Source organism: Podarcis filfolensis (genome assembly GCF_964270895.1).
Source record: "Podarcis filfolensis genome assembly, chromosome: 4".
Lineage (NCBI taxonomy): Eukaryota > Metazoa > Chordata > Lepidosauria > Squamata > Lacertidae > Podarcis > Podarcis filfolensis.
The window spans coordinates 32,318,372-32,338,061 of NC_139607.1; the positions used below are offsets into that span (position 1 = coordinate 32,318,372).

The 19,690-nt window shown below is 40.2% G+C and overlaps 1 protein-coding gene across 3 annotated transcripts in view; it reads right to left on the reverse strand.

Annotated features, from left to right (window-relative positions):
* The window catches only part of GABRB3 (gamma-aminobutyric acid type A receptor subunit beta3), a 201,900-nt gene that overhangs the window by 12,003 nt on the left and 170,207 nt on the right, over positions 1-19,690 (reverse strand). For 2 of the 3 annotated variants that reach the window (XM_083610777.1, XM_083610778.1), the window contains 3 exons: positions 12,735-12,955; positions 3,182-3,264; positions 310-447 (listed from right to left, as the gene is read on the reverse strand). In XM_083610777.1, the coding sequence (XP_083466903.1) occupies positions 310-447; positions 3,182-3,264; positions 12,735-12,955 (442 nt within the window). Of the gene's footprint in view, positions 1-309; positions 448-3,181; positions 3,265-12,734; positions 12,956-15,074; positions 15,239-19,690 lie in introns of those variants that run through there. The other variant, XM_083610779.1, reaches the window with a different exon arrangement.

The following is a 19,690-nucleotide window of genomic DNA, read 5'->3' on the forward strand; positions in this document are numbered from 1 at the left end:
GTAAAAGGACTTTGCCTCTAAAGTGCTTGGTTGGCAGTCTTGCTTTGCCAAAGCATCCCACCCCCACCCCCGCAAGTCCTACAGTAGTTTGGGATGTTCATACTTATATCCTTTATTCTAGACCATCACAAAAACATGGAATGTCTCAGTTGTCTTTTATTCCAGTCATTATAACACCAGTGTCCTTTATTTTAGAAAGTATGATCTGGCCACCCAGTTTTTGTCACCTCTATGGCCATATACAGACAAAAATGGGCCTGTGCAAGAGAGCTAACGATGCAGAGCATTCAAAGCACGAGAAATACTTGCCTGTGGCAAAGACAACATTCCTGGACACAAGTTTGTGTTCCACAATAGAGAACTGAGGAAGTTCAATTCTTTCCACTCCAGAGACTGCATTATTCCCACCTCGCCAGTAAAATTCTATGTCATCTGTTGTGTATCCATCTGTCAACAAAGCACAAATGCTTTAGAATCATGGGTGCTTAAATGTAAAACTGACCATTGTTAGAGGACAAACAATACAGGACTACAAGATAACAACCATCAACAACAATTTCAAAAAATAAAACAGCATTCCTCCAAGGCACAATTTTGTTTGAGTCTTCATTGCCCCAGAAGAGCAACGAATTCACTCCCTCTCAAGAAGTAGAGCAGGGGCAGCCATGTGTGTATTTCTTACCAAGTTTTGTTGACTAATAAATGTGATGCAACTATCTGGCTACTACAGACGTCAATCCCTCAGAAACCAATAAGCTGGCCATGGGCCTATTAAACACTACTTCTGTCTCTTTTCGTTAGATCCAATTGAAACATCTGTCAGCTGCCAGGATGAGAAGAACTGCCCATCAGATGTGTCATCTATCCTTATTTTCTTGTTTATATTTAAAGGGACAAAAATAAATAAATCCCATTCTTGGCTTCATGCTAAGAACTGATGCCATAGTAATACATGTTTATTATATGGTAGCTCCTGCACAACCTGAAGAACTTACCTCCAAAAATAATATGTCTTATGTAATAAGTTTAAAGTTACAGATAGTAAAAAAAAGAAAGACTTAAAACTGGAGGTTCCTTTTAGGAACACTTCAGAGTAAGAACAGAAACCATTGTCCTAACTCTGAATTAGCCATGTGATGTTGTCATATATATGGTCAATCTTATTGGTTAAATAGGGACATCACGTCATCATGCAATCCTTGATTGGCTGGGATCATGTGGTCTGTGACCACATATACACCATACATTTAAAGCACATTTAACTCCCCCCAATAATCATGGGAACTGTTCCTTACCTGTCTACAATTTACAGAAAATTACCATTCCTAGGATTCTTTTTTGGGGGCAAGCGAATGTGATTTAAATAAATGACATATATGCTGTCTATGTGAAGGAGACGCTATAAAAATGGGACCCACAGGACGAAAGACTGAACAATGAAGAAGCCACAAACAAGAGTGGACGACAACAAATGTTTATGATTTGAAGGACTACTTTTGCAGGCCCCCCCCCTCGTAAGTATTGAGCACAACCCTAGATATAGAGATGTTCTTTTTATCAAGACCAATCTCCTTCGAACGGTGAGCCCAGAGGGTCTGTGCTTCAGATTTTTATACTTGTGGTTCTGTGTTGAAGCACAGTCAGGAGCACTGGAAATGGACCATTAAAAAGCAAGGTTTTTCCCCTTCATTAGCACAATCTGCTCTGAAAGCAAGATGAAAATAACCCAATCTTCATGCCCGCCTTACAATGTCAGCAATGTAACCACCGCCAGGGCCAGGGAAGGTAGAAGCACCCTGGCATGCATGTACTGAAGTGATTGGATGCACTAAAAAAGAATATTCAATCCTTTAAATAACAATGACATAGATGTATCCTGAAACACTACTATTTGAAGAACTAAAATTTTGTTTTTTGAAAAAAAAATGCTAGAGTTGTACTGAAAAATGTTGAGAAATAGACTTTAGAAGTGCTGTGAGACAAATATGAGGCAGATGGCCTAATTCTTCCTTTGAAATCCATGGCAAAACTCCCGTAACTTCAACAGGAAAGTGGTAGCAGGCCAAGCGTAATTTACACAAAAGTGTTCATTAGCGTGTATTGATATTTTAGGCGTGTAGAAATTCCCTATACCCTTTGCATTGTAGAAGAAAGCGATGGCTCTTGAAATACAAATTTAAATGATATGAGCACTCCAATTACGGAAAACAACTGGATGGGGGAGAGAGAGGTTTTACTTCTTACATGAAGCTGAACTTATAATCATAAGTAGGTCTATCTGACAGCCCAAGAGGGGGGAGGGGGGCATAGCAAGATCACTCATCCATAATAAAGCACACTGAAAGCAAATTGAATCTCAGTGCTTGCTTTCCTCAAAATGAATCTGATTAAAACATGAACACTAGTTCTCTTGTGTTGTAGATAAGCATCCAGTCATCGCTCTTGCCTAATCAGAACGGCATTATATTTTCCATGCCTTTGGGGTTGGGGTTTTTTTTTAATGCCCACAAATAATAGCAACTTAACTACTATATTTATGTACTTATTTATTTTTCTACATATGAAAATGAAAAAGATCAAAAAAATAAAAAATCAAGGGAATACAGTGGCCATGATCCAAACAAAAACCAAAGTTGCAGTGATTTCAATGGGGCGAACTTAAACACTTGCTCAACCTTCTGATTTGCATAAATAGAAGCTGAAAGTACATAGTTTTGCCTGCATCATATGCAACAGATTTAATATTAAGAAACTCATATTTCGTCCTAGGTTGTCCTATCCAGTGTCAGCTTCCGTGTGTGTGTTCAGGGGGCCTCCCTTTCACAGTAACTGTTCCTCTTCATCTCTGATGCTGTTGCTCTTTCATTTGCCTTGCCCTTCTGGGCCCAATCCATACCACCAACCAGAGAGATGAGGCAGTAACATAGAAGAGGAAGAATAGCAGGGCATAGGGACCTGAATTTTGCCAGCGTTCAAGGCCAGGTGCAGCCTTCAATAAATGCCTAACCATGTCAATCCTTTATGACAGCCCTGGTACCATCCTGAGTCTTCAGTATGTGGCATGAATGTGAACGGGAAACCAAATAAATAACTGAGCAGCAAAATTTAAATTATTATAATTTGTGCTAAAATACTCAACACAACTGAATCTAGTAAAGCAAGTACTTTTATGTGTACATACAGCTTTCTATTTCCAGTGTACAATTCTGCTCATCTAATGGGTATCTTCGCAAGTCCATCATGCAAGCTGCAGTGGTTGTGATTCTGAAACAAAATGCAACAATAGGAACTTTATAAGAGCAATAAATCAACAGTCCCTTAAATAAACATAACATTAAAAAGAAAAGAAAAACAGGAACTGATAAGTAATGTGAGAGAGGTACTGAATCGTTTGCTATTCCTTCACTAGGACTAAGCTCATGGGCGGGCAGCCTGTGGCCCACTGGGCTCCCCATTTGTCTCATCAGGCCATTTGGGCAAGGCCATGCTCACCTGTCCTGCACCTTTCATCCTATGTGGGGCGGGTAGATGTGGCTGGGACAAAAAGGAGTTTGTGGGCACCTATCAACCAGTTCTTTGGACTTCCAAGCACAGAGCAGGGCTCCTTGAAAGCACCAACAGCGAATTGCTTATCTTTGCTTGAAGAGGACCCTGCACAGCTGAAGCCCCGATAATCAGCAAGTTATCAGTTACACAAGAGAGCTCCCCTTCAGAAACTCCTTGGTGCAGTTGAGGGGACCAGAAGCAGCAGCTAGGATTCAAAGCGCTTCCTCCAGGACTTTGAACCCAATTTCCTTCTATTGAAAAGTGTTTTTCGTTTCTTTTCACAGAAAGCCACCCATATTCAAAGAACTGGAGGATGCACTTTGAACACAAGCTACTTTCTCTGCAGAGGAGCACCCCACCCCCTTTAATTTTTAACAAGTGTCTTCTGACATCACTGTGACTTCAGGAGTTTGACAAGGGATGGTTGCATCCACCCATCACAGTTGGACCATGAGGGGTGGAGAAGATAAGGCTCCGGCTCACTGGTCGGATCCAGTACTGTACCCCAGTTTAATGCCTCTATTTCTGCACAGCCAAATGCAGCACAGACAGATACATGGCAACTCTGTTTTTACTTATTCATTAAATATTTCTTTATTCTGCCATATCCAAAACGTTAATGGTAATTTTCAAAGGACAAGGTACAATGCTAATAAAAGACTATCCTTGTTAGTTTAGGAACCTCGCCCCTCAAAACGATGAGGTAAGCTCAAAATGATGCACCCACTGAAATTCTAAAATGTGGGGCAGAAAAATGGAAACCTCTTTTTCAGGGGAAGAACAGTTTTGAAAAATTGGAACACAGATTTGAACAAAGTACTAGGCTTGGAATTTTCTGCAAACCTTGATGTCAAGCTTATCTACAACCGTTTTCCTTTTCTAATTCCTTACTCCTTAATCTCAATGAGAAGCAAATTATTTTTTTACCAGTTCCACTAAGAACATGACCCCCCCTTTTGCATATCACATGTATATCACACACATATACGCTCCAGGTTTCTTAAACTAAATAAGCAGATACATAAACAGATACATACAACAATGTATATAACTCTATACAAATTACTTCTGTGTTGTATTTATAAAATGATGATGCAGGAATAGAATACCATATGGGGCATGACTCTTATACCTACTATATATGGTGGGGTGGTGTATAATTTTGCATATAATTGAGCTTTTAAAATAATACGCAGATGACTGAGATATAGAAGAATAAGAATTTGGATTTGATATCCCACTGTATCACTACCCGAAGGAGTCTCAAAGCGGCTAACATTCTCCTTTCCCTTCCTCCCCCACAACAAACACTCTGTGAGGCGAGTGGGGCTGAGAGACTTCAAAGAAGTATGACTAGCCCAAGGTCACCCAGCAGCTGCATGTGGAGGAGCGGAGACGAGAACCCAGTTCACCAGATTATGAGTCTATCGCTCTTAACCACTACACCACACTGGCTGACACTTGCTGCAAGAGGTGGTCCAATGTGGGCAAAGCTCGGTTGGATTAGAAAACTGCTACATTCCATGCTATCTCTATCACAACACAGTGCTACTTAGAACCAAAGACATTATTTGTTAATCTAACACATGCAGGTTGAGGATCAAACTGATTTGACACAGAAAACTATAACCAACAATCATGTGGAAGTTCAGCTAGCATGCCTACTCAGAGGCAAATCCCACTGAATTCAATGGGGCATCTTCCCAGGTAAGTGGGTGCACAGTTGCAACCTTAACGTGTGGTTTTTAAACAAGTGCTTCAACATAATGCTTTATGCATTGACTTAGAAATTTTGCTACTCTGTGGCTTGATCATGGGAGCTTGCTATGGAGTTTGTCGGCAAACTTGTCCAATGAAGTTCAAAGCAAACAGTTTCATTGAATGAGGGAAAACAGACTGATCAGCACCGGTGTGGCCAAATGGAAGATGAATTGGGGTGATGGAGGAAAAGCTGCAAAAGATTTCTCAAGGGTTTGCATTATAGCATGCAGGATAAAAAAATTAACAAAACTCTTAAGGACTGAAACAGCTTCTGAAGAGTGCCTTTGCAGCTGGTCTGTGGCTTCAGGGATGAATTCCTTTTTACCAAACATCTGCTAGCACCCAGCTAATTCCCCAGGCAAGGTGCTCAAGACTATTTACTACAGGGAGACTGTATTTCTCCAGTATGACAGCAGCAGCTGTGACTTAACATGTACAAGTAACACCAAATGATCCCCCTTTTGAAAAGCATGCTACCTTAAGCTAAGGGGCAATCAAGCTTGTTTTAAAATGCACCATTCTGGTAATTATATAATCCTATTTATTTGTTAAAGAAGTGGAATCATTTTGCAAACAGTTCCGCTTTAGTGCACTGGACAAATAAAAGACCTGAGCTTTTCTGCTTGCATCAAGTTCTTTAAGCAAACAAATATAAAATGATTTGCTTCAATAAATCAAGGGAGCTCCTAGCCTTTATCGTGCATTTGCATGCATTTTAAAATGAATATATGTGGGCAAACACACTTTAAATACTTATGGTAAAATGCGTTTCTCTGTGGTTTTGAGTTATATGCCTGTATTCCTTATACTCCTATATTGTTTATATAAAATGTTGCACAGCTTGCACACTTGGAAGGAGCAGCATAGTCAATGATTTTTTTAAATAAAAAAATAGATAAGTATAACAAAATTTAGCCCCAAGTTACACTTATATGACCACTGTAAACTCTGTAATGCATTCCTGTTTCTGCGTACAGTGATACCTTGGTTTATGAACTTAGTCTGTTTCAGAAGTCGGTTCTTAAACCAAAGCATTCTTAAACCAAGGTGTGCTATCCCATAGCAGCGCAGGACTCAATTTACAAATGAAACACACTCAACAGGAAGCAGAACATGTTCTGCTTCCAAGGCAAAGTTCACAAACCAAAACACCTACTTCCGGGTTTGCAGCGTTCTTAATCCAAGTTGTTCATAAACTAAGCTGTTCTTAAACCAAGGTACTCAGAACTAATTCTAAGAAAATTCAATGGGATTTACTCCCTGCTAAGTGAGTTTAGGGATTTCATCTTTACAAATAAATCTTCACAAAGGAATGTTCTACCACTTGTTGATGGCACATTCAAGGACCTTTAAACGTTCCTTTCCCCTTGTTTACAGGAAGCTTGAGTTGATAAGGGCTACCTCAAGCATCTTTGCAATAAGCCAAACCAAGCAGCTCAAAACCTAGGCCAGTGTTTATGGAAGTTATGTATCAAAGAAAGGAAGGAACAGTTATTCTTCTTTCTTTCAATGCATAACTATGTAGCAATACCTGACTACAATACAAGACCGATTCTTTATTGCAATATAACTAAAGTAGAAACCTTATCAAACAGTGGCTAATTATTGTTTTCAAATGTTGTAGACATTGCCTGCCTAAATGCATTTGGAAATATTGGGTTGGTTTTGATACTTATCTCTTCATAAATGTTATAAATAAACAAGTAAATACATTTAGCAGTCAGTTTGTGTTTATCTCACATTTTGGCCATTTCTTAAGCCACTTTGACCTTTCTCTTTGAAAATGTGCAAGCTGACTATACTTCGGGAAATCTAAGTGTTCTGTGGCTTGACATATTATTCACAATGCTCATGACCATGGTAACTACCTTAAAATGGGGTGAAGGGGAAGGTGGGAAAGAATAGGATTGTATAGACAATTATAGTTTTCAGAAAGCTATTTTTGTTATCTACACAAAGTTATTTTTGTTATCTACACTCCATATTTTTAAATATGTGTGTGGCTCCTACAATTACATCTGAATTTGTCTTTCTGAGTTCTTTCTGTATGAACATAAAATCTGCAGTACAGTGGTACCTCTGTTTACAAACTTAATCTGTTCCGGAAGTCAGTTCTTAAACTGAAACCGTTCTTAAACCAATGTGCGCTTTCCCTAATGAGGCCTCCCGCTGCCGGTGCCCTTCCACTATTCAGATTCTGTTCTTAGACCAAGTTAAAGGTCTCTAACCAAGACACTATTTCTGGTTTTGCGGAGTTTGTAAACCAAATCCTTCTTAAACCGGACTGTTCTTAAACCGAGGTACCACTGTATATCTAAAGAGTCGGCTTCAGAAACTCATCATCTGGAAAGAAAAGCAGACTCACAAGCTGAATAATCTAATGCAAGTAATAGTAGCTCAGCCCCTAGTCTCCACCTGTAAATATTGAAAATAATGGGTTCTGGAGAGTGAACAGGATATAGATTATACATTACTACAGTGGTACCTTGGGTTGCATATGCTTCAGGTTACATGCACTTCAGGTTACAGACTCCACTAACCCATAATTAGTACCTCGGGTTAAGAACTTTGCTTCAGGATGAGAACAGAAATCGTGCTCTGGTGGCACAGCAGCAGCAGGAGGCCCCATTAGCTAAAGTGGTGCTTCAGGTTAAGAACAGTTTCAGGTTAAGAACAGACCTCCGGAACAAATTAAGTACTTAACCCGAGGTACCATTGTATACAATTTTTTAAAAACCTTACCTAAAACTTTAAAAATCTAAGGCCACAATTCAACCTCCCTCTGCATCTGTGACGCCACAGAGCCACTGCTATATCTGCAGTCCTGCTATTCATAGCAGTGGCAGAAGCTGTAGGGGAAGATAATCCTTGGGTCAGCTTGAGGCTGGTGCAGTGATCGGGCCTGGCCTGGGCTCAATACCAGCCAAACATGACTGTGGAACCCACTCAGGATCCAGCAGATCCCGAGTCAATTCAGCCTTTCTGCTTTGGGGCTTTCCACTCAGCTTCATTGATGGGGGCCTTGCCAATGGGCTTCACCTGCACATCAGGTGGGTGGAAGGGGAGACATTTGTGTCTTGGCAGTAGGTGGGCAGCTCATGTAGCTGAACTGAGCAGCAGAACACTTAAGCCAAGCCCTCTATAGCCTGGCATAAGGCTAATCGTGCTGTAATATGCAAATCATTTAACCTGGGTGAATTCTAACCAAACCATCCCATCAGTGGGAGTGTTACAGTTGACATCAGCAGAGCTTGGATTATGTCATCTCTCTCTCCCCCCCCCCCCCCCCGCAATGTAGTTTTTATTCGTTTTCATCTTGAAGCTGCTTAACATGGCTGTATTAAGATATATCTTTGTTTACATCAGAGCGTATGGCATGCAACAATTACATAAAAATAAAACACTGACAAAAACTTAGGTAAACATTTATGAGTGTATTAACAAAGTTGTGTTGAAGTGTATATACCAAAATAATTACAGTTATTACAGTGACAAAACGATGCATGGTAACATGTATTGTTTAGATTGGCAACCATAAGTAAAAGGTAATTTGTATCAGTAACAATTGGAATTTATAGGAAGAGGGGAAGGGAAAAAATAAAATACATACTTCATGCACACCAGACTGTGCCATAAACTATGGACACTGTTCTGTTATTCTGTAATCAATAAAGGCACACCAGACTGCATAGAAATAGTTGTGTTTCTTTTGACCTCTTGCTGCTTAGAATTTTTGTGTCAGTTTTTTCCAATAATGCTGTTTGCCAAAAAAGCAGAGACATCACCTTGCCAACAAAGGTCCATATAGTTAAAGCTATGGTTTCCCCAGTAGTGATGTATGGAAGTGGGACCATAAAGAAGGCTGATCACTGAAGAATTGATGCTTTTGAACTGTGGTGCTGGAGGAGACTCTTGAGAGTCCCATGGACTGCAAGAAGATAAAACCTATCCATTCTTAAGGAAATCAGCCCTGAGTGCTCACTGGAAGGACAGGTCGTGAAGCTGAAGCTCCAATACTTTGGCCACCTCATGAGAAGAGAAGAGTCCCTGGAAAAGACCCTGATGTTGGGAAAGATGGAGGGCACAAGGAGAAGGGGACGACAGAGGACGAGATGGTTGGACAGTGTTCTCAAAGCTACCAGCATGAGTCTGACCAAACTGCGGGAGGCAGTGGAAGACAGGAGTGCCTGGCGTGCTCTGGTCCATGGGGTCACGAAGAGTCGGACACGACTAAACGACTAAACAACAACAAATCTCTTGCCCTGCATGCACCTAGAAGTAGGTAATCTCCATTAATTGCAATTGTTGAGACTGTCTTCAGAAATTGCTAAAGAAGTGCAGGCATCTGAATGCACTGTTATTTCACAATGCAGACTGCACTGCCAGGCGAGGAGGCAGGCCCCTTTAAATCCCAAAGAAGTGGACCCAAGCAGAAACAACACCAAATTTCCACCTGGCTCTGCCCGCTCCCCCTGCTGATACCTCCTAAAGCTTGCCCACAATTGGGCTGACATCGTGAATGGGTAAAATTTGATTTCCCCATGGCTGAGGGGAATGTCTCCCATCAGCCACTGGGAGGCTCTGAATCAGTCTGCCACCAGCAGCAAGCTGTGAAGTGCCACAACTGTCTTACACCAGCACAATGAGTGGAATTTCCACACACAAGTAGCAAGACTTGCCATGTTTGAAGAACAACATGCATACAAGTAGTGTACTGGCTGAATTTGCAGATAGCAGCAACGCTCAAAGCTGCTGTTTTTATTATTATTTTAAACTCTGTACAACACGTCACAGTTTCATATCATTTAGATTAATATTATTAGTTATATAATTGGACATATACAACAAACTAGTGCTTGAAAATAGTTTGAAGTAAATACCCTTGAGCTGATTTAATTTCCACAGAAGTCTTTGTAATTTACATCTACTCGACATGTTTAATAAAATTCCAAGACTAAATTGCGGATAGAATGGAATTAGCTCTTACAATCTGAAGAGATAATGTAAGCATTTGTTTTCTTTAAGAGATTTGCTGCTTTCAGCAATTTATCTTCAGAGCTTGTGTTTATTTGTTGAACTCAATTAAAGGTTGGCATGACATGAGCAACTTAACATTGAGTCATTATTTACTGCTGCTGTTGGGCTTTGGTCTATATACAAAATGTTGCTATTGTATGGCATTGTTAAACTGGGTGCCAGACCCATCTTCTCCTTGGATCTAACAAATGTTAGAATTTAATCCAGGCTTCAGATTCTTGGAATAGCCGGGCTACCCTCCTGGTGAGGTGATAAACCTGGGTGATGGGAATTTAGAGTGTTAAGGGAGATTAAGGGGCTTGGTACAAGATGGCAGATTGGTGGGGCCCCTTCTCTCAATGGCATAGCTGTCAACGTTTTCCTTTTCTTGTGAGGAATCCTATTCGGAATAAGGGAATTTCCCTTAAAAAAAGGGAAACGTTGACAGCTATGCTCAATGGATAAAGTCACAATTGAAAGTAGAGCGTTTGGGGAGCAGTGAGGTGACCTAGAAGTAAAGCAGCAAGCTGGAGAGAGAACCAGAGCAACATTTGAGAGCAATATTTGCTTTCTGTTTGAATTTAAGGCTGTAGCTATGGGAGAAACAAGACCCATTCTGGTGTGTTCATGCTGTGAACCCCTCCAGTATAAGCTCTTAAAGACACCACAGTTTCTGCTGTGCCTCATGGCCAAAAGGAAACACAAATCCTGGGTAAGAACCTGGAACCCCTGGAATCTTGCAACGCTTGGATATTGGGGTGGCATGCAACACCGTGGTATTATAGCACTGGCTACTGAGGCAGTAGTACAGAGGCTCTGGGTCGCTCATATTTTTCTGGGAAATGAGCAGGAATGAAAACATAACGAATCCTGCTTTCGCTAAAACGGAATGTGCTTTTCATATATCTTGCTCCTTTCACAAACAAGACCATAGCAAGAAATACAGCTTTTTATTTCTGAGACTGGGTAGTTTCTCAGCCTTGATGCTTTTGGACTAATTCAGGGTTTGCATCTTTTGGGGGGTAAGCTCAGGAACTGTACAGCTTCCTCTTTCAATGTTAGGGAAGTGGTAGATTTTATTGCTTCAAGGCTGGGGAGCTGTTAGGCCTCATAATCTCAAATAAAGGTGTGCATACCCCACCCCTTGCATCAGTATCTGTGACTTTAAAAACAAATTCCAATCCGTTTCTGAGTTGCTCTGTGCTCTGTCCACTTGTAACTGTGTTTTGAATTCTGAGCCACTCTGTACACAATGAAGCTCTGTGTTTCCCTGTGTAATTTCCATCCTCTTTGGCCAAAGTGAGCAAAGTTTACAGAGGAGACCCTCCAGCATGGATTCAATCTGTCCAGGGGTTTCTGGGAGAGTGTGGAGTGTAAAAATGTTTTGAAAATGAAGCATTTGATGTGAACTGAATCAATGAACATTTAGTACAAACAACTCTGATCTGACTTGGGAGGTGAATAAGGGCAGATTCTGACATGCTGCTTAGTCAATAAATTTGTGCCCTGATTTCACCCAACACTGGTGCCCAGTTTGAGTTATTTACACCATACTCACAAGCTACAGGCATGTGCTTTCCTGGGCACTGCTGCTTATCATATGAATCAGTGTGATCAACTGAAAGCTTTCCTGCTGGCACTGATATGGAGACTCTCTATATGACTGAACTGATTCATGAGATAGCAGCCCTAACTAGCAGCCTCCCACATGGTGACTTCAATAGGAGTTTCGCTTTACCTTGTGATTCATTATCAGTGCTTTGGATATTCCACATTAAATATATTACACACTTTTCCTTGTCCCACTAACACAATGGCATTAAGGCACCAGAAAGGCATGTTTGTCTGAGGGAACTGCCATGTAGAACCCCAGAGATAGGAGGGAATGTATGCCCTGTTGGGGTGGGAGTTAAAAGAGCAGGAAGGATGGGGAGTTAAGTTTCACACATGATTAGACCTTGGAGTGCAAGTCTCAACAGACCACATGCTTTTAAATGAATGCTTGATGGATACTTGGATATGAGCTGGTAGTTTAAATTTTGAAGCAAAGAAAACCTGGAAAAATTAGGAAATACAGTGGTACCTTGGTTCTCGAACTTAATCTGTTCCGGGAGTCCGTTCGACTCCTGAAACTGTTTGAAAACCAAGGTGTGGCTTCTGATTGGCTGCAGGAGCTTCCTGCACTCAATTGGAAGCCACGTCGGGAGTCGATTTGTTCAGGAGCCAAGCTGTTCGAGTGGCAAGGTACCACTGTATTAGCAACGTCATTTATTCTCTGGGGGAATCTTTTAGAGAAATGCTAGAGGACGCACGATAGGTGGTAGAGGGTCTATGATAACTTAACACCAAGGGAACAAAGGTCAACAGCACAAAACCAATACTGGAAAAATCTCGATCACGCTGCTACATACCTGAGGCCATACAACACTGTACCATCTGGATGAAGGCGAATCATTCGATTCTTAACAGTAACACCGTGCACGAATGATTTTTTGTCGTTTAGGAAGTAAGTATCAGGCACCCACAGTTGATCCGCTACTCGGTTATCAAGCGTAAGGTTGAGAGGAATCCCAGCATAGGCTAGTCTTTTATCTCTCCAGTATTGTTGAAAATACATAGTTAGTGTGTAGTCCTGGTGGAGAGAAGAGAAGAAACTTAAGTCATATATATCACACTTCTGAAATCAATTTTGTACATTTTCTTTGTCTGATACACTTCATTCTAAGCCTAGCTTGTGTTCAACATTTGAGTTCTGTTGCATATCACCGTGCAATTCTGTGTAATTAAAATGTCACTGGTTTGTTGCTTTTTAAAAAAGAAAACGTGTAGGGAAAGATTCAACTTTTTATTTTCTTCCTCAAATGTGCACCGATAAATTACTAATATTTTTTTGTGAGGGCTACTGCCTTGTGTGGTGTAACATTTGCCTCTATGGGAACACTTTTGGAATTACTTGCATGGAAGGAAGCATGGAAATGAAGCTACACTTGAATTGGGCATCCATCTGAATTTTTCAGAATCCCAAATCAGACATGAATTTCCCAGGGGATACGATACAATACTGCAAGATGAAAAACTATCTTTGGTGGAGAATGATTGTCACTACTGTTCAGAGAAATAGCAGTTATATTCCGCTCTCAGTGCTCATGAACAATTTCTATTAGTGCATCGTCAGAAGGACAATATACCCCCTGGTGTTTTCTGCAATTTCTGATGTAGAGGATAGGAACAAATGCATTCTCTACCAGTTATAGCTTAATTAAAGCTTGGTTTTAGTAGTAATAAAATTGCAAAGTATTTTTATTGGCCTCTAATAAGTAATTTGGAACCAAAAACTAGATTACTAAAACCCACAGGTATATGTGTAGCACCAAAACCACATTATAGTGCAATATTAGTAATTTGATTAAACTAGAAGCAGTCTAAAAGAACTGTGTGTCGCTGGGAAAAAGAATAAATAGCAGAAAAGGCACACCACAGCTATCGTGTACTCTCCCAAAAGTTCCATCATATTCCCATTTTTGAGAAAGAGAAGAGAAGAGCTTCCTGTTCAGTAACTGAAGATGAAGCTGCTTTCATGCTGACTTCATAAACTAGTAGTCTTCAAAACCATACAACTCTATGAACAAATAGTTAAATACATAAAATGCTGAAACACTTGTGCTTATCTCGCCAAACTTTGCCACACTGTATTTTTCACACACAATGCCACCCATAAAATATTTGTTTTATCATTTATGGCAGTGTAATAAAATTATATAACAAAGCTGGTGGAGAAAACACGGCTGTCCCATTATAGAAAAACAAAAAATTCTACAACCTCAATAATTTTACAATCAGCATTGTAAAAACTGGAAAGGAACTCCTATCAACTTATTAAAGCAATTTCCAATTTGGAATAAAATTACATTTATTTAGATGAGGAAGAACAGATGGCCCCAATATTCTGTTTTTTTATTTAGCAACTGACTTCACAAAGAAAAGTTCTTACAAGAAGTTGGGAGGGGGGGAGAGAACAGGGAGTTACAGTGTTAAGTCTATTAAATAAAGTTTGGTTCGTGTTTCTATTCTGAAGGTGCCTGTGCATTTATTCATATGTAACAGGATATCTTATACATAAACACGAGTGGAAACAAGGTTTGTTCTCTTTGGAACAAGGATATTTCCTTTCAACTTTCTTGAACTGAATAGACCTTTTTAAAGAGGAAATGTTCCCATCAGCTTTTTTATCCCAAGACTTTGAAAGTCTCTGTGTTGCAAGATATGACCATCAAAGTTTCCCAGATTATTGCCTTGCTACCTATATAGTGGAACACTGGTGGCGCTGTGGGTTAAACCACAGAGCCTAGGACTTGCTGATCAGAAGGTTGGCGGTTCGAATCCCTGCAGCAGGGTGAGCTCCCGTTGCTCGGTCCCAGCTCCTGCCAACCTAGCAGTTCGAAAGCACATCAAAGTGCAAGTAGATAAATAGGTACCACTCCAGCGGGAGGGTAAATTGCATTTCTGTGTGCTGCTCTGGTTCGCCAGAAGCGGCTTAGTCATGCTGGCCACATGACCCGGAAGCTGTACGCCGGCTGCCTTGGCCAATAAAGCGAGATGAGCGTTGCAACCCCAGAGTTGGCCACGACTGGACCTAATGGTCAGGGGTACTTTATGAATAGTAATAGGTCAGTGCCAAATCAGTTACTTATCTCTGTTGTGCTTCTTTAAGTAAAGGAGCAGGACAGTTAATTTTGACTTGTTTTACCTACCTCAGAGCATATTTTTAGCTAGTGTTGGAAAATGTGTTGGCTCCAAATGAAGGCCAAATGGCACGCCAACATTTTTGCAGGTCTCTAGCACAAGGAAAGCTGCCTCCCAAAGTGCATGCCTTTTGGTGTGAATAAGTATGCCAACAACCTCTTTGGTGGGTATAAGTGTAATGAGAAAGGTTGCCATATCAACCAGTGTTAAGAGATACTGCACACAATAGAAGGTTGGTTGGCATAGCAACAAAAGGCACAATATCTTCATTTTGGCATGGGAAGAAAAACTAACCACAAAGTACTAGGCTTTCAGGCATGGAAAGAGAAGGGACAGAGCAATAACATGAGATTGTTTTTGTTGTGCCACAGTCTCCTGTTGCTCAAATGATATAAAAGCTTATCCATTGAAGGAGCTATTCCTGCAGTTATAAGTTGCATTCTGGAATATTGCTTTAGTGAGAAAATGTAATTTGGTCATAATTTTTTTAAAAAATGCCTACTATTTCTAATCAATGATTTGGCTTATTGGGACTTCCAGGGCAGTTCTAATGACTGAATAATCTAAAAATATTCCTTTCAATTTCAGCAGGCATTCTAAATAAGTTGTTCTTTATGTTTATTGATTGCTGTGTAAAATGTTTTGTGAAAAGCTATTGGAAACAAATGCATAAAAACACAAAATATATAAAAATACAAAAAATCCATGTTCAAAGGAATGTTCTTAAGGTAGGCTTATAAGTAAGGAATTTTAGAAATTTATTTACTTGTAATATGGTTTTATTATTTTAAAAGTAGTTTCTTTATATAATTTACAAAATGGTAATTTGATGTGAAAATTCCTGAGCAATTGATTTATTTATGGAATAAATACATAGATTGCCCTTCCTTAGTTGATGCCAGGCAATGTCAGTGGCCTTCAACTTAGGAAATTAAGGTCACACACCTGGAGCTCAGAAGATATCACACGGAAGACAATACACACAGATTTCATGATCTGAATGCATTGTGTACTCAGGAAATCATCTGTTAGGCAAGCAGTCACATAACAAGTAAATGATTTCCATTGATTCCTATGGGGAAATTTCTTAGGTCTTATGCAGTTCAGATTCTCTCCCCCCACCAAATCATTGCAGCTTTTATTGTTGTAAGTTGTTTTGGATGCCCTTTGCCTGGGGAAGCAGTAGAAATATTTTAAAATAAACAAGAAATGAAAAAAGAAGTCTCTTCATTCTCACAGCACAATGCTTTACATGTCTATTCAGACTCAGTCCCAATGAGTTCAATGGGGCTTCCTCCTAATTGATGCAAGATTGCAGTCCTAGTCTGAGTCCAGCACCCTAGCCACTACCTCTATGAACATAGCGATAGGACACCAACATTCCCTTCCTGATTAAAATGGCCCAAATGAATCTCAAAAGATTCATAGTGCATTCGTATACATGTTTACTCAGGTGGAAGATCTACTATGGTTGATGGAGCTTACCTCTAGATAATTGTGCACATGACCACAAACTCAGTGACTGAAGGGATATGTCCATTTCCTTTCCTCTTTCTTTCTCCTACACACCAAAGTGTGCAGCGAAAGGGGGAATGATACTGTACTGGAAGTGGCAAGCAAAGGCTAGCCAATGAAGAGTAGAATGGTCTACTCTCAACTAATCACACATTTAAAGATGCACCTCTGTCATTTACCCTTTACATGTTTGCTGCAGGAAGCTTTGCACAAGCAAGATTCCCACAGAAAACAGATACACAAAGATATCCCAAAGGTACTCAAATATTGCATTTAAAGACTCTGTATCGCAATGCAACCTAAAGGAGTTGAGATGTGTAGGTGGCATTTTTCAGGATCCAGTCATCCCAGGTTGGAAGCATCAGGAGAAAGACACAACTAGTAGATTGAGACTGTTGACGACAGCTCTTTTTAAAAAAGGACCAGAAAGTTAAACACCCAAGAAAACTACCATTCAAAAGACAAATAACCTTAGGCTCAGCAAAGCACTGAAATTGCTTTATGCAGCACAAAGTTTATTTCCTTTTTAAGCTAACACTCTCGAGGGGGATAGATTATTTAGAATCATTGTAACCACTTTAAAGAAAGGAACAAAATGTTCAAAGACAGTTGTGACTGAACCTGAAGTAGCAGTGGCCAGATGAGGGCCTCCCTTTGCTTTAGCAGGAGGAGGCGGGGGGAAAGGATTCCTTGAAGCTGTCATCTCATCTTTGAAGTAAACTCAAACCATATTTTTTTCAAGCTTTCCATTGCCATCCAAATAAACTTCAAAAGAAGACAGACATTTCTCAGCCAATCTTTGAATGCTGCAGTTTCAGGGAAAGAATCCTGTATCAAAATTGTCAAATGGGGCTGACCTCGCAGTCGACTTAGAAACTTCAAACTGCAGTGGCCAGAACGCTAGCTAGCAGTCCATTTAGATTCATATAACCTCTGTTTTTAAAACAGCTGCATTGGTTGCCAGTTCATCTCCAGGGCCTTTCAAGGTGCTCACATTAGTGTTTGAAGTCCTAAATGACTTAGGCCCCAAAGAGACTGTCTCCTTCCCTATATGACCCTGATGGGTGTTAAGATTAGCAAAGAAGGTCCTCTCGGCTGTTTCACTGCCCTCAGAGATTTGGGCATTGGCAGTTGAAGAGAGTGCCTTGGGACCTCATGGCAAAGAGTGGTTAATAAGTATTAATAATAATAATCCTGCTGCAATCCTATGTGAAGAGTTTCAGGTTGCAGAGTGTCCCCCATAGGAGCCAAGTGTTACCATCTCCACCTCCACATACCACCACTGAACTGAATGAACCATTGCAACAAATTTCCCACAAGCAGGGGTGCTTTTCACACCACATATAGGACAACTGACCAGCCTGGTCAACCTCAATTCCCTGCTGTGAAGTCTGGGAGCTGGGCTGTACCTGGGGTCTTGGAAGAGGTAGACTGCTAAATCATCTCTCTGCCTCTCTATGAACTCATGATTGTAGTCTAGAAGCATAATCCAAGTTTGCACCTAATTTTTAATTATAGAAGGCTCAAGAATGTGGAAATTTCAGCTGAAACTCTTGCTGTTTTCATTTTTATCATAACAGCATATTAAATGTTTTGTAAGTAATTATATACATCTTTAAAAAAAGAAAGAGTACAACTGTACTAGTGAATAACATGTAATTCATTGAACACTGAGGAATACTTATATGCCTTATTCTGAATTGATGCTGAGTATATAAACAATGTAATTTGTTTAACATCTGCTTGTGGTAAATGTTAACAGATGTTCCTAATTATTATCTTTCGGTGCCTATGTATGCAGAATATGAACACACATATGATAAATTAGACTTGCATGAAACGAATGCGAAATGAGTTAACACACAAACAGTATACAGCTAATTAAAATGCCCATGCTTACATTTGAAAGCTAGATTAACAAACCATAACAAATGCCGCTATTTTAATCATACAAACAAGGCAGATGCTTTCATTTGCTGGGGAATTAGACCACCCAAAACACAATCTGATATATTTGTTGTATTTTAAAACCTTGCCCTCTTCTCTATCCATCGCAATGTAGTGTTGCCAATCCACTTCAATGGTGGCTTTTGTGACATGGTGGCTTTTCGTTCAAAAGAATGTTAGATGACAAATTACATGTAGTTACTATAGATGTAGTGTGTGCTATAACTACAATACGCATGTTGATAGGTGGATACACATGAAAAGGGATTGAGATTGAGCTCAATTTCAGTTCCTTCCATTTGTACCACCACACTTCTCTCCTTCTTCCTCTTTAGCCATGCCCAAATCCCAGCACAACAGACTGAATACAGAATGGAAGGCTGGGGAATTCCTCTTGTACTGGTATCTTCCAATTTATCTACTCCCTATAGTTTGTCCTTTTAGTTATTATTGTTCTGGGCAGCTGTGCCTGGAGTCAAATTGACTATGCCAGTATTAGGTTTTAATTTACATTTCATGAAGCATTCCCCGCCCCCCTACTCCCGGGCCGCAAGAAGTGGGGAAAGAGACGCTGTTTTGATCCACATAAATACATTTAGGATCAAGGCTTAAATGCTGAAGTTTTGTGTGAGTCAGTCAAGCCTTTACATTATTTGAAGGCTTTACTCTCATAAGCACTTTATTCCTATGCTGCGAGATTTTTAGACTCTAATAGTTCACACTGTGTGCCAAGCAACTTTTAAGGTTTTTTCCTCCCCCTTTGAAAGAAAAAATGGTGAGACATCTCGTTTAAGATTCTGGTGTGGGGAGGAAGGTTTCTATCGCATTTCGAGTTCCGTTTGCTATGCTGTTCACATTTAAAAATCTAGCCCAAGCACCGTATCTTTTTATGACTAAGACTCCAGTTGTCAAGCCACTTCCTTTGGTCTCCTGTCAGTGAAGCACTGAAACTGACAGCAGTGCTCCAGAACCGTTCTGGCCTTAGTTGCTACAGCTTCAACATAAACAATGTCGTGCAATCTGGCTCCACAGCACAAGCTGCTTACTTTGGACTCATCCAAGCAACTGGGATGAATCTGATTTAAGCATCTGCTATGTTCTAAACATCCAGCCCATCCTCTTGGATTTCTTCCTTTTGATTTCTCTATCCATGGATAAAGAC